Source organism: Larimichthys crocea, chromosome XIV (genome assembly GCF_000972845.2).
Source record: "Larimichthys crocea isolate SSNF chromosome XIV, L_crocea_2.0, whole genome shotgun sequence".
NCBI lineage: Eukaryota > Metazoa > Chordata > Actinopteri > Sciaenidae > Larimichthys > Larimichthys crocea.
The window spans coordinates 12,447,438-12,462,443 of NC_040024.1; the positions used below are offsets into that span (position 1 = coordinate 12,447,438).

The 15,006-nt window shown below is 41.5% G+C and overlaps 2 protein-coding genes across 3 annotated transcripts in view; one reads left to right on the forward strand and one right to left on the reverse strand.

Annotated features, from left to right (window-relative positions):
• Window positions 1–14,849, reverse strand: wdr18 (WD repeat domain 18). 2 transcript variants are annotated; one of them, XM_019277039.2, is made up of 10 exons: window positions 14,570–14,847; window positions 13,063–13,173; window positions 12,758–12,891; window positions 12,511–12,652; window positions 9,882–10,025; window positions 8,556–8,620; window positions 8,047–8,171; window positions 691–854; window positions 531–599; window positions 1–397 (listed from the first exon to the last, which is right to left on the reverse strand). In XM_019277039.2, exons 1-10 carry the CDS (start codon window positions 14,777–14,779, stop codon window positions 269–271), a joined length of 1,293 nt encoding a protein of 430 aa, XP_019132584.1. In that variant the 5' UTR covers window positions 14,780–14,847; the 3' UTR covers window positions 1–268. The 2 variants fall into 2 exon arrangements, with proteins under 2 accessions (XP_019132584.1, XP_019132585.1); XM_019277040.2 differs by lacking the exons at window positions 1–397; window positions 531–599; window positions 691–854 and adding an exon at window positions 6,781–7,180 and having other exon boundaries at window positions 14,570–14,849.
• LOC104936608 (uncharacterized) overlaps window positions 13,681–15,006 on the forward strand; it is a 23,983-nt gene continuing 22,657 nt past the window's right edge. The window contains exon 1 of the mRNA XM_027288188.1: window positions 13,681–14,509. The gene's annotated coding sequence lies outside the window, so the exon portion shown is untranslated. The remainder of the gene's footprint in view (window positions 14,510–15,006) is intronic.

A 15,006-nucleotide genomic window follows, 5' to 3' on the forward strand; every position in this document is an offset into this window, starting at 1 on the left:
GAAAAAGTTTGGGTATGGTAGTTAACAGTGCTTTGAGTTTCTTGTTAGTTAAGAGAAGCTATTAGTCAGGGCAGTTACTGGTTAGTTAGGGTTAATTCTGGTGCGTTAGTTACTGATGGGTTTGATTGTGTAACAGCAAAGTCACAGGTTCAAACCCTCTGATCCATCAACAAACAGCAGACAGGAGGTTCTACAAAAACAAGACTTTTATTTTTTTAAACAACACAAACCATCAGAGACCTGTGTGTATGTGTTAATGTGTGTGTGTTTATGTAGGCTTGGTGAGCAGCTGGCTTGAGAAGTCATACAGATCTTTGTTGACTTTCTTCAGAGTCTGAACTTCCTCTTCGAGCTCGGCGACTCGAACCTTCGTGTTCTCGCCGTCACCGAACACAGACTGAAACACAATGAGTTGATTGCCGATCAAAAATCAATGATTCAATCCCCTGTGACCTTTGAGCTCTGAGCTGTCCAATATGTTGCATTGTGGGATTGACAGTAAAGTATACATTGGCCCAACCCCCTCTCACCTTGTCAGTCACAGCATTCATCAAAGAGTTCAGCCTATCAGACTTCTGCAGGTACGTTTCCTCTTCCTCCTGAAAAAACAGGAAGATATTGATGCTCAACTTCTTTAAAAGCATTGTCACAATGAATCATATAAACACATTTCATGTATACCTGACTCACCTGTGCGTAGAGGCCAAGGCGAACACACACCTCTCCTGATTCGCCGCCATCGCCTTCAGAGGTGTGCAGGTGTCGGCTGAAGCGTGGCAGAGGGAGGGCAGGCCGACTGTCAGGCAGGAACATGTTGGCAGGAGCTGCCATGATGATGGCGTTCGTTACTGGACCTGAACACATAGACAGGAAGTGATATCAGAGGACTACAGGTATCAGGACTGTGGTGCACTGCCATGGAAACTGCAGGACTCAGAACCAGAAGTCATCCCTCCCGTTTCAAACACTGCAAATTCATTTTCATGATTAATCCCTTCTCAGACTCAGTCCAACATGTGTCTTTAGTGTATTTACGTGTTGGTCCTTAGTGCCTTTATGTGTCGGTCTTTAGTGTCTTGGTGTGTCTGTCTTTTGTCTGTTCATGTGTTTATGTGTTGGTCTTTGTGTCTTTGTGTGTCCTTTACATCATAACGTTGATGTTTTCAGTCTCAGGTTCACAGTAACTCCCCCCTAAAAGCTGCAGCAGTCCATCACTTTAATCTTTTATGGGGCTCTTCAACTTTTGAATCTGACAGCTGATCTCTGATTTGTCCATTACTGTCAAACATTTATTCATGTTTACCTCTGGAGTTTGTTCAAATTTAAAATCTTTTCTGCCATTAAACATTAATTTCGGCAGACGAGATAAGATGAAACGATGACGAGATGATACAATGTTCTAAAAACACTGGCAAAAAATGTGCCAATGTGTGTTTTTGTTGACGAATATAAAATAAACAAAACGTCCTCCTTGTTTTCGTCTACTATATAAGAAAAAAAGCAACATCCAGTCCTGCGGTCATGTGTTTGTGCCAGCACTTCTTTTACTGTAGCGATGTCACGACCACACGTTTGAGATCCTCTGGCTGGTCTCATACCTGTGGCTGGAAAACAAACATCATGCAGGAGAAACACGGCGACCGACAGCGCAATCATGCTCGGAAGGAAAAAGAGACTGGATGTGTGTTCCCATTTCCATTATTTAGAAGCAGAGAAAAAGTCCCAATGCCTCGTTTGATGGATGGGAATATGTGCGGGAAGAAAATTGCTGGTAAAAATACCACCAACCTGAAAAGGCAAATTAACCTCAGCCACCCAAATATTAAGGTAAGCTAACTGGTCTGGCACAATATTAAGGTAAGCTAACTGGTCTGGCACGCATCTGAATGCATTGGTGAGCTAATCCTAGCAGCTAGCATCCATGCAAGTAGCCACTCAATAAGGTATAGGGGTGTTATCGATGCATGTATTCGTATTGAACAGTTTCTGTACAGGGCGTTTTGGTGTGCATCATCAAAGATGTTAGTAAAGCGAGTGAATGTGCTAACAAACTACACTACAAACAAACAAACTACACTACTACTTGAAGATACTTGAATACATTCAATTCAATTCAATCAAGACATTTAATCAATATGTTAGCTGTGGAACACAAGTGAACTAGATTTAATAATAAAACAAAAATAGAAAAAGCTTAAAATGTTTTGACTAAAACTGGACTAAAACACCCTGTGTTCATGTTTGACTAAAACTAGACTAAAATTTTTTTGACTTTTAGTCGACTAAAATATGACGAACAAAAATGATCTGTGAAAGACTAAAAGTGACTAAGACTAAGAATGAACTTTGACACAAGACTAAGACTAAAATTAAATTGAAAAATGGGTGACAAAATCAACACTGCTTTGTTTAACTACGCGACATAATCCAGATTGTGTTTCTTTAAATCATGACCACCATCTTTCTCTAATCAAGTCAGTTTGTACCAAATCCAAACAGTACTTTAAGGCAGAGGAGTAATGTTTAAATGTTAAACTCTCCATCAGATGCTGATGATGTGTTTTCTGTGCCTTCCATGATTCCAAATGAAACCTGAATGATCCTGAAGGTTTTCACCACTTTCATATTTCAGCATCCTACAAACTGACCAAATTAACCTTCATAGGTCAACTGATGGTTCATCTTCAGTCAATGTGAGCTGTGGTTTAGAATCAGCAGCGACATGACAACACAAGCGGAGGTTGATTGAAAAACTGATCACCAATACGACACAGATAAACAAACCCAGAGAAACCAAAGAAACTGAAGAGACCCGCAGAAACCCATATAAACTGAAGAAGACCACTAAAACCTAACCTCCTTGTTGTGTCCCATCGTCACGCCCTTTTTATCTGTGACATTGTGATCAGCAGGGCTTAGTCCTGCAGACAAACAAAAAAAAGCCCAGGATGATGATGTAAAATTAAAGCTCACTTCTCTGTAGAACCAGAACCTCACAGAGCGACAGTCAAACATCACACTGGGCTGTACTTTATTAACGTCTGTTCAAACTACTGTAAAATATTAAAGCTGCTCTACTTCAAATTTGTCAGTAAAATATTTAAGCAGCTGAGTCTCTCAGTCTGATGTTGTGCTCTTTGAAGGAAAAACTCTGAAGGGCTTCTTGTCCGTCAGGATCATCACTGACCTCACTGATGGTAGAGATGGAGCTGATCCTGGAGCTCTGCATTCAGAAGTGATTTTGATCTTAGCTGTGACCCTGGCTCAAAACAGCTGAAATGATTTTCCCCTATAAAACATATTTGCTTTTGTTTACACTGAAAGTCAGAGCTCAGAACTGCCCCACCTGTTGACAAGTGTACATTGCATTAATGTCACATGACTGCTAAAAGTGACCACTCAGCTGAACTTATTGTCTCCTAACTGAAAGATCACTTTCAGACGCTCATTAACACTTCACCAATACCTACTGATCACTGATCAGCTCACAGACTTTTCTGTGTCAGACTTGTTGTCTGATTGACAGACTGTTGTTGGAGGTGTTCCTCCATTCATTGAGTATTTAAATCCTTACAAACAAGAAAACGTGAAGTCTTGAGACATTCAAATGTGTATAAAAGTGTCATCCTGTTGAAACCAAACAAATAAGAAACCAGAAACAATTCATGATTTCCAGCTTATCAGAAGGAAGCCACAAAGATAGACTTCTGCATTTAATCAGTACATCAGCAGCCGAGCTGACGAGGTGTCACTCTGCCAGACTCATTTCACGCCAACAAAAGCTCCAAATCACAGTGAGGAAACGTGGGAGTCGATTTACTGATGCTGAGAGCAACAACCTTCAATCCTCGTAGAAAAAACTAAAATCCCCTCACAATACAAACTGATTCCAGAATTTCATCTACTGGAAGAGGTTTTCCTGCCGACAGCACAGAGCCTCAGCCTGCTGTCATTCCAACTTCCTGCCCGGGGACTTTTCAAATGAATTTCCCTCAGATTACCTCGAAGATCAATTTAAGATGCCAAGCCACTCGAGGAACATGAAGGTGTTTGTAGTAATGACTGAAAGAGCGGACGCACTTATTGACGAGCCAACTGACAAACACAATTAAAACCGGAAGCAGCTCATTTGCATACTGAAGGAAACAGTTTAGGCTAGTATTCACCAGACAGAGCAAAACATCAAAGAGATGGCCGAACCATCAAACAGACGGCCGAACTATTCCCACCTGGGCTCGCCATCAAAGAGATGGCTGAACCATCAAAGAGATGGCCGAAACCATCAAAGAGATGGCCGGACCATCAGACGGCCGAACCATCAAAGAGATGGCCAAACCATCAGACGGCCGAACCATCAAAGAGATGGCCGAACCATCAAAGAGATGGCTGGACCATCAAAGAGACGGCCGAAACCATCAAAGAGATGGACGAACCATCAGATGCCCGAACCATCAAAGAGATGGCCGAACCATCAGACGTCTGAAACATCAGGTGCCCGAACCATCAAAGAGATGGCCGAACCATCAGACGGCTGAAACATTAGACGCCCGAACCATCAAATGTTCTCCCTCTGAAGGGTCCTCCCTCCTCAAATTGTCCTCTGCAGGACACTGACCAGCCACTGCCTCATTAACAGTCTCTGAGGATGAAGCTGATGGACTCAAATGTTGCTGTTGACATCACATCGGGTCGATGACACAATGCTCCAGCCACCATGGCGATGCATCATGAATAATTCACAGAAAGACAGAGATGAAGTGACAAATAAGGACAGTCACGCCTTCCGTGTGTGATGTCACCAACTCGAGAAACTTCCTGTTCCTGTGACACCTGACAGTGCGTCATAAGTTCAACATTTAAACTGGTTCAACTTAACTTTAATGTTGAAGACAAGATATGATGAGTTTAATTTAAAAATGGATGTGTTCTTAGACTGTGTGAAAACAAATGTGATATCTGAGGACAGATTTCTGTTGATCCTGTTCTCTATTGGTTGTCCAGGTTGGTTCTTAACACGTTAAAAAGGTTTTCTCAAGGTTGTAAATCAGAAATAATGAAACTCTTCTTTGGATAAAACTCAAAGGTTTGTACTGGAAACTGAATGTATATTTCTTGCTTGTTGTGGTAATAGAATCCGACTAATTATCTCCCACTAAATTACAAATATTGATCAGCTGCTTGGCTCTGGATCTGGAATTACACTAATGGTCCGATGTGGTCCAACATGGAGCCATAAATCAGACAGAGTGTTAGAGGCTGAAGAGCTGCCAACACACTGCAGATACTCCGAGACAAAACACCCTGCAGACCTACTATTCCCACCTGGGCTCACCTGAAAAACACACCTGGACAATATTTCTGTCTTCGGTTCCATCAGGTTTAATGCAGTGTGTTGTGTTCAGGTGTCTTTAGGTTCTCTGTTCTGTCCTGCTTAATGCAGAATGTTGCATTCAAGTGTCTTTGCATCCTCTGCTCTGTCCTGTTTAATGCAGCGTGTTGTGTTCAGGAGCTGTCAGCCTCTCTTGGTCTCTTGGGGTGTGATGAAGATAAAGTGTGGTTCAGATGGTGTCAGAGCGGTTGAAGAGTGAAGAGTTCTCACTCTGACATCGTTTTGTTGTCAGATGAATGTTTCTTAATAATCATTGGACAGATTTGACATGTTGAGGCTCCTTGCCATCATGAACTCTGACTGAGCCGCACACAGCTGATCATCTGGATGTGATCAGATTTCTGTTGTTCATTCACTAATCAATAAGTTTAATCAATCAATAATGTGTCCAAGCATCATTTTGAAGTTAATGTTTCTTCACACATTTCTAATAAAGAAAAAATACATTTATTGTCTGTTCACAGATTTCAAAATATTGATGGTCTATGTATTTGTGTATTGATCAGTGCATTGATTAGGGTGACCGAGATACACTGTGACTGGAATCAATTTGAATATTTGAATCTCAGAATGGTTGCACATAAAGATGAATCACAGCAGCTTTTAAAAACACATAATAAAATAATATACTTCAGTGATTTAAGAGGAAGAGGATGTCATCACAATGTCCTCAGAACTCATTCATGAATGTGTAAATGAGTCTTTGAGGTGATCAAGATATTAATCACTTTCACGTGAACATTTTAATATAAAGTGTGTTTTTGATGTGTCCATAGAAAATAATTTAAATAATCGTAATGATGATATATCAGTGTGATTGGTTCATATTCTACCTGTGAAATAAACATGAAGTGAGTCGACATGTTGGATGGAGACAAAAGTAAATAAAAGATAAAAATCTGACTGAAGCTTTAATAAACGTCTGCAGATTTAGTATCATCTAGTGTTGATTTCAACCTCCTCACCTCACATCTCCTTCCTAACATGAAAGAGAAGCTACAGTGAACGTCTCCATCTAGATCCAGAGTTTAGTTTGTCTGTTCCGTTGTCCGACATGCAAATATTTTCACCATATTGAGAATCTGGAGCCTTCAATCACTTTACATGAACTTCATCAGCAGATGAACATTTAAAGTCTGTGTAAAGACAATTCCATGTTTTCTCTTAAAACACATTAAATGTTGGAAAATAACTGCTAAAGACTAAATATTACTGAAATGTGGAGTTAGAGGTTCAAACGGTTTTTCACCTGTTTTCAGTCCAGGATTTTTTGTCTGGCCCTAAAATGAGACTGTATGACACACTGAGGTGGGCATGCCCCTGCCCCCTAGTGCAACGGTATAAAAGCCTTTAACGCAGTGAAGGTGTGTTATAACACTTTATTCTTTAGTCTGACAAACTTAAAACACATTTTTATTTTTACTTTACATAGACTTTACGGACTTCCTCATATCATAACACCAAGATCTCCAAAGCAGCCACTAAATTTTTCTTTTCTAGAATCAAACTGAATGATTTTTCATCATGTTCTTGTTTTAATAATAAAGTTTAATGTTGTGAATTTAAAATAAACGTTTTCCCGACGTGCCTGCAGATGTTAAGCAGCTGAATCTGTTCAGCTGAGACGAATCACTTTGAAGCGTTGCCGTCACGGAGGATGAAGGTCTTTGTAAGCAGCGTCAGCAGGAAGAAAGTCCAAAAACGTGATGAGGCGGGGGATGGCCACAAGTCTGTCTGTCCGGCCGGAGGAGGGATTATGGTCTCCTGACAGTCCGTTTGAAGTGAGGAGGCCTTCAGCGCAGAGAGGATTCGGTTAATTACAAAGTGCCAGTCACGATCATGGCGGGGCGTTTCTTCTTCATGTTCCTGTCAACCGCAGCACGATCACTTATTATGAATGAGATGGGAAAGTAAAAGCTCCTCCAGAGAGACGAGGCCAGCAGGTCAGACGCTTCATTAATAAACCAGTAGCAGATATGAGGAATCGTTTCAACCACAGAGGTTAAATTCACCTCCACCTCCAGAGACGCTGTGAAACATTGATCTGACCCGATTCAGGCTCCTCCAATTTCATCAGCTCAAAACGTCATAATCAACGTGTTAATATGTATTAATAAGAGCGACACACACATGTATAGTATATGTATACACACTACGTGGGTAAGGACATTTTTGTTTGGTAAATTACCTCTGTTATAAAAATATTTTTTGGCAATAAATCTTATACCATTGGAAAGCCTAATTATTTCCTTTTTAAATGGTGCCACATTTGTAAGAAACATGCATTTGTGGGATGAGCAGCTGAGCTGAGTATGTGGGTTGTACCCATGAAAAATTTGCCAAATCTTCTGACAATACCAAACAGCTTTACCTTGCTGTTGACTCTTGTTTGGTGGATTGGATGATTTAAGTCTGAAGAAACAAGACCAATGGACAATTTATTCATTTAACAAACAGGAGCCTCAATAGTGCGTGAACCATACACTGCCACATATTAAATGTAATTTTTTCACTGCTGGCTGGATTCACTTGCATCAATACAATATGAATTAATAGTTTTAGAGACAAATATTTCTGGTTTATCAGGGGTAACCAGCACTAACTGGGTGGTTTGTTGTTTGTCACTAGTGATGTCATAGCGAGGAGGTGCGGCTTACCTTTATGGGTGAGGCAGCGGATGCTCTGTTTGCTTTGGATGTCCCAGAGTCGAACGGACTCATCATGTGACCCAGAGAGGAGCAGAGTCCCGTCCATGGACACAGAGAGACACGTCACCAGGTTCCTGAGGGAAACATTCACACTGACTTCTCAAGATTATCTTTGTTTCAGACAGACTGACCTGATGTGACTGAGCTCAGGTTAAGATGGTTCATTGTTTGGTTCCAATAGAATTTTTACACCTATACGAACAGGTGACCTTGTGTGGAGATGGTCTCAGATGGTCTGTTCTGGATAAGTGGTCTGGTCTTTCTCCTCTGATGGAGGAATTATTAAGTCTAAAATCATTGAGTTTGGTACCTTTTAGTAAGTAAAGAACTTCTAAATCATGTGATTTTATTATTTACCAAACTGAAACACTTATTTAAGTTGAGAACTTTATTTTCATGGAATAAACACAAAGACTTGATGAATTCTCTACTTCAATAAGCACTTATTCTTATCTCACCTGTGTCCTTTGAAGACCTGGTTCCCATCGTTGTCGGACTGGAAGGATTTGTCCCGACTGAGAGACTGCAGATGAGAAACACAATGTTCAGTCAATCTTTATTGACATGCTCTGTTCTCATGATCTTCGGCTTCAAATTATGGGATTAATACTGTGTTTGGGCTGTCCGTGACCTGACCTTGGCATTAGCATGTTGTGCAGTGTTATATATATATATATATAATGCAGTGTTGGCTCAGTTTCTGTTTCTCAGAAAACTGAATTTCTTTTTGGGTTTTGGACCGACGTCCTAACGTCACCTTTGACTCAATTCTATTAAATACAATGAATTATTGAAGAAAATATTCTGCTGATTAAGATGAAGTAATCTAAAAACATTCTCCACTTCTAACCCCAACCATTCCATGTTAAAGAAAAATTCACTTATGATGCAGATTTTTGCAGTTTGCAGAACAGCAGTCAAATTTAAAACATCCTATTTGTATCAGGTTAAATAATATTTGTAGTGTCAGGAGCTGCAGTAGTTTCATTCAGAGATTTAAACATCCTCAGAGATGGAGACAGGATCGTCAGTTCAGAGGATGAGGAGGAGGTTTATGGAGGACAAGCTCTCTGGTTTGTTTGGAGGATTAACTTGGTGAAGCTTTCGAATGTAAATCTGCTGTGAAAACAAACAGCAGCGTTGAGTCAGAGAAGAAAAGACGATAGAGAGGAATGAATAAAAGATGAATCATCAGAAACATTTTTCCTCATCACATCTCTTCGTTACAGGAGCATTAGCTGTTTGTTCTTGAAGAGCACACATATTAATGGTGTATTAAAGATCACAGAACAAACATCTGTAACTCTTTTACTGTTTATGTGAATATGAATTCAAGAGAGCACCACTGACACCGACAAGACTACTGAGTACAGAGATCTGATCCAAATAGTCAAAACACAGACTCACCTGAAGATAAACCAACATATTCATCTCCTGAAGATAAACCAACATATTCATCTCCTGAAGATAAACCAACATATTCATCTCCTGATGATAAACCAACATATTCATCTCCTGATGATAAACCAATATATTCATCTCCTGAAGATAAACTAACATTCTCATCTCCTGAAGATAAACTAACATACTCATCTCCTGAAGATAAACCAACATACTAATTTAGTTTGTAGGGTGTAGTTTGCAGGTGAAGGATGTAGTTTATAGGATAGATCTTTGTTTACTTCTTATACTTTTTGCTTTTACATGTTCAAAATATTGTTTTCAAATCAAACAGGATGTAGAGTAGATGTATGCTTCGATGAGGGACGTAAACTGAGACTCACCTGGCTGCACAGAGACACCTGGAAAATGTTTCCATCACTTCCTCCACAGAACAGGAAGTACTCGCAGGGGTCAAATGTCACAGACATGATCTCAACATCAAACAGGACAGAGAGGAGCAGCTCACCTGAGGACAACTCCCACACCTGCACAGGAGACACACAGTCAGTCAATTATATATCTTATATTCTGTATTATAACACTGTACTAAGACATTTTCAAATTCATCTACGTTTTTCAACAATTTAACTTTTTCCTGCAGTTATTAATCATTTATAATTTGTTGTAATAATTAGTGCAGTTAGTTACAGTATTTGGACCTGTGAGTTGTGGATGTCATTAAAAACAGCAGAACTTTGGTGTCATTGATTTTATTTAAATAAAGTTTTATTGGAGGTGATGATGACCCTCCTCCTCCTCCAACCTCGGGGTAATTCAGCTGCTGGCTATGCAGAATAAAAACCAGTTCTGATCCAAACTCTACTTTAAAATCTGATGATTTAAAATGTGAGTAGTAGCGACACCTCGGCTCGCGTTCAACAATCCGTTATGATGTCATTACTGAGACTCCGCCTCCTGTGATTTATGTTGGAGGGGATTTTACTGAAATTAAAAACTGATCTGAGGACGACGAGAGGACACGCTGTGTTCAGTGCTCATAGTGATCAGGTGATGAGGATGTCACAGCATCTGATTGGTTAAAAATGGGGTTCATGTTTAATAAGTCATGAAAACAAATATGATTATATAGTATGAACTGTTGTACCTGTGCAGGTATTATAAACTGTACCTGTTGTACCTGTGCAGGTGTTATAAACTCTACCTGTTGTACCTGTGCAGGCGTTAAAAACTCTACCTGTTGTAGCTATGCAGGTGTTAAAAACTCTACCTGTTGTACATGTGCAGGTGTTATAAACTCTACCTGTTGTAGCTGTGCAGGCGTTATAAACTCTACCTGTTGTAGCTGTGCAGGTGTTATAAACTCTACCTGTTGTACCTGTGCAGGCGTTAAAAACTCTACCTGTTGTAGCTGTGCAGGTGTTATAAACTCTACCTGTTGTACCTGTGCAGGTGTTATAAACTCTACCTGTTGTAGCTGTGCAGGCGTTATAAACTCTACCTGTTGTAGCTGTGCAGGCGTTATAAACTCTACCTGTTGTACCTGTGCAGGCGTTATAAACTCTACCTGTTGTACATGTGCAGGTGTTATAAACTCTACCTGTTGTAGCTGTGCAGGTGTTATAAACTCTACCTGTTGTAGCTGTGCAGGTGTTATAAACTCTACCTGTTGTACCTGTGCAGGCGTTATAAACTCTACCTGTTGTACCTGTGCAGGCGTTATAAACTCTACCTGTTGTAGCTGTGCAGGTGTTATAAACTCTACCTGTTGTAGCTGTGCAGGTGTTATAAACTCTACCTGTTGTAGCTGTGCAGGTGTTATAAACTCTACCTGTTGTAGCTGTGCAGGTGTTATAAACTCTACCTGTTGTAGCTGTGCAGGTGTTATAAACTCTACCTGTTGTAGCTGTGCAGGTGTTATAAACTCTACCTGTTGTAGCTGTGCAGGTGTTATAAACTCTACCTGTTGTAGCTGTGCAGGTGTTATAAACTCTACCTGTTGTAGCTGTGCAGGCGTTATAAACTCTACCTGTTGTAGCTGTGCAGGCGTTATAAACTCTACCTGTTGTAGCTGTGCAGGCGTTATAAACTCTACCTGTTGTACATGTGCAGGCGTTATAAACTCTACCTGTTGTACATGTGCAGGTGTTATAAACTCTACCTGTTGTAGCTGTGCAGGTGTTATAAACTCTACCTGTTGTAGCTGTGCAGGTGTTATAAACTCTACCTGTTGTACCTGTGCAGGTGTTATAAACTCTACCTGTTGTACCTGTGCAGGTGTTATAAACTCTACCTGTTGTAGCTGTGCAGGTGTTATAAACTCTACCTGTTGTAGCTGTGCAGGTGTTATAAACTCTACCTGTTGTAGCTGTGCAGGTGTTATAAACTCTACCTGTTGTAGCTGTGCAGGTGTTATAAACTCTACCTGTTGTAGCTGTGCAGGTGTTATAAACTCTACCTGTTGTAGCTGTGCAGGTGTTATAAACTCTACCTGTTGTACCTGTGCAGGTGTTATAAACTCTACCTGTTGTAGCTGTGCAGGTGTTATAAACTCTACCTGTTGTAGCTGTGCAGGTGTTATAAACTCTACCTGTTGTACATGTGCAGGTGTTATAAACTCTACCTGTTGTAGCTGTGCAGGCGTTATAAACTCTACCTGTTGTAGCTGTGCAGGTGTTATAAACTCTACCTGTTGTACCTGTGCAGGTGTTATAAACTCTACCTGTTGTAGCTGTGCAGGTGTTATAAACTCTACCTGTTGTAGCTGTGCAGGCGTTATAAACTCTACCTGTTGTACCTGTGCAGGTGTTATAAACTCTACCTGTTGTAGCTGTGCAGGTGTTATAAACTCTACCTGTTGTAGCTGTGCAGGTGTTATAAACTCTACCTGTTGTACATGTGCAGGTGTTATAAACTCTACCTGTTGTAGCTGTGCAGGTGTTATAAACTCTACCTGTTGTAGCTGTGCAGGTGTTATAAACTCTACCTGTTGTACCTGTGCAGGTGTCTTACCTTGACAGTTTGGTCTAAGGAGGCAGTGGCGACTCTGGCCTGAGCTCCCATCAGGCCACAGTGAAGGTCTGTGATTGGCAGAGAGTGACGGGACAGAACATGACGCGGCTCAGGAGTGTGGCTTAAATCCAGCTGGATCACACTGAGACACACATGCACACACACAAAATAAGATCAAAACAGGTCGTCATCACTCATGTTTTCATGTCTTCAGGTAAGAGGTCAGGTAAGAGGTCAGGTGTATTACCTGGACAGGCTCCACACCAGAGCCAAGTTATCTTTTCCTCCAGAAACAAAATGGCTGCTGTCATCTGTGAACTTCAGACAGGTGACATCCTGATAGTGACGACTGAGAACAGACAACAGCTTACCTGTGGACACCTGAGCCAATGAAGGAACAGTTGTTATACACCTGAACCAATCACAGAGGAAACAGACACTTCTAACATTAAATAGTAACATGATTGATCTTTGTTCTGTGGAACTGCCTCCACCAAGATACCTGCATTGACTGCTCATTAATTATTAATGATGAAGTGACTCTGTGCTCACCTCCCACAGGTAAACAGCCTCAGAGACAGCAGCAGCGAGGAAGAGTCCGTCAGGTGATGCGGTCAGACAGGTGACCACACCTGGACACACGACCTTCTGCTGCAGCTGGTCCTGGGCCACAAACAGGAAGTGTTAATATGGAAACTATACAAATAATACAAATATTGCAAATACTGCACGTCGTCATGAAAACTAAACTTTAATTTTTGATTAGTTTTAATAGTGATGAAATTATTTATAATAATTAAAGTGGATGTTTTTCGCGGCTGGCTGGTCTGAAGCATGAAGTCTCGGAGGTCGGTGTGAGTTGCAGCTTCGTGTTAAAATCACGGATCGTTTAAAGGAATCCGGTGATTTCGGTGTCTGTGCATTCAGGAGTGATTCACCATGCAGCAGGTACATCTGTGCTGATTACCTGCCTGCAGGCATAGACAAAGTGGGCGTGTGCCCAGAGCCAATAGGGGCCCTAGGCCTTCAATGTAGTATAATAATAAAATAATAATAAAATCATTTGAATGTTTTAGAAATTATAATGTTAACAAGTAATGTGTGATGACACAATGACGTACGTACACCAGCCAGGGTCAAACGCGCGTTTTTTTAAATGGAGAAGCGGCGCTCAGTGGTTCAGCAAAAAGAAAACTAAAGAAAGAAAAAGAAAGATGCTGCTTTGGTGCAGCAAATACCTCCACCTCAACATCCTTCACCAGGAAACAGATGCAAGATGATGGTACTCAAAACAGTGGCGCCAGGTCAGCGGGAGCCTGAGCTGATCACATCGCCAGCGGAGGATGAGGCGGGAATGACGTGAGACTGTACCTGACGCTTCCTGTCACAAACTGCAGGAACGGGCTATTCGCAAATGGCCAGGATAAAAAAAATGACCCAGAGACGCCTGAACAGTCTGTCACTCATGGCCATAGAAGCCAAACTGGTCCGGGAGTTGGAGTTTGATGACATTATCCAGGAAGAAGATGATGCAGGTGAGCTGCAGGTGAGTCTGATTCATGTCTGAATGTATTTAAGGCTGGTCTGTGATTGGAGGATGAGCGAGGGGGCAGGAAGTGTGTGAAAACAGTTGGAGCTGAAGTTGTTGTTGTTGTTGTTGTGTTCCGTGGTTACGGCTGACAGTAACCATTAATGTTCCGGCAATAAACAGACGTTTTTCTAACTCACTCATCGTCATGGTAACCTCATCTCTTCAACACGTCCTGGCGGATGCTGCAATATGACGATCTGTGAATTAACGCGTGTGTATGGAGAAAGAAAACGTGACGTCCATCATTGTGTGGCCATGATAGCGCGTCAGTGCCAGTGTAGATGGTTCAGGTGTTTCCCGGTGTTGTTATGGGAACAGCGCCTTTGCGCGCGCGCTGTTTGCGTGTATAGGCACGGGCTCGTGGTCATGATAATCCGTCTGTGCCTGCAGGTGTGTTTCGATGTGCAGGTGTGTTTCAATGTGCAGGTGTGTTTCAATGTGCAGGTGTGTTTCAATGTGCCGCCGTACCTTCCTCTGGATCTCCCACACGTTGATGAAGTTCTTGCCCAGCTGAGCGGACAATAGATACTGCCCGCCGAGCACGGTCAGTGTCCGGGCGGAGCTGTTCCCTCCCCGGTATGACAGCAGGCTGGAGCCGCTGTGCAGGTCGAACACGGTGCTGTTCCACAGCTGGGAGCCGGAGTCACTGCTCACAATCACCTCCAGAGGGGCCGCCATGTCAGCTCCACCACAACACCACACATGCGGGAAACCGGCAGTCTGTGGCAGCACAGACACGTCATTTCCGGGACTAGGTGCATTGTGGGATATGTAGGAGCGGTCCCGCCCCAAAATAAAACGTTAAAATAAATAAATAAACAAATGACAGATAGATAAATAAATAAACAGATGACAGATAAATAAATAAATAAATGACAGATAAATAAACAAATTACAGACAAATA

What these genes read in the sequence shown, in the direction of transcription:
- wdr18 (XM_019277039.2), bottom strand. Translation starts at nt 14,779, where the DNA reads ATGGCGGCCCCTCTGGAGGTGATTGTGAGCAGTGACTCCGGCTCCCAG. An exon ending in AGGTGTCTCTGTGCAGCCAG is followed by an intron (nt 8,621 to 9,881) that starts GTGAGTCTCAGT and finishes TCTCATCTGCAG; the next exon opens with TCTCTCAGTCGGGACAAATC. An exon ending in CCGCTGCCTCACCCATAAAG is followed by an intron (nt 855 to 8,046) that starts GTAAGCCGCACC and finishes CTATGTGTTCAG; the next exon opens with GTCCAGTAACGAACGCCATC.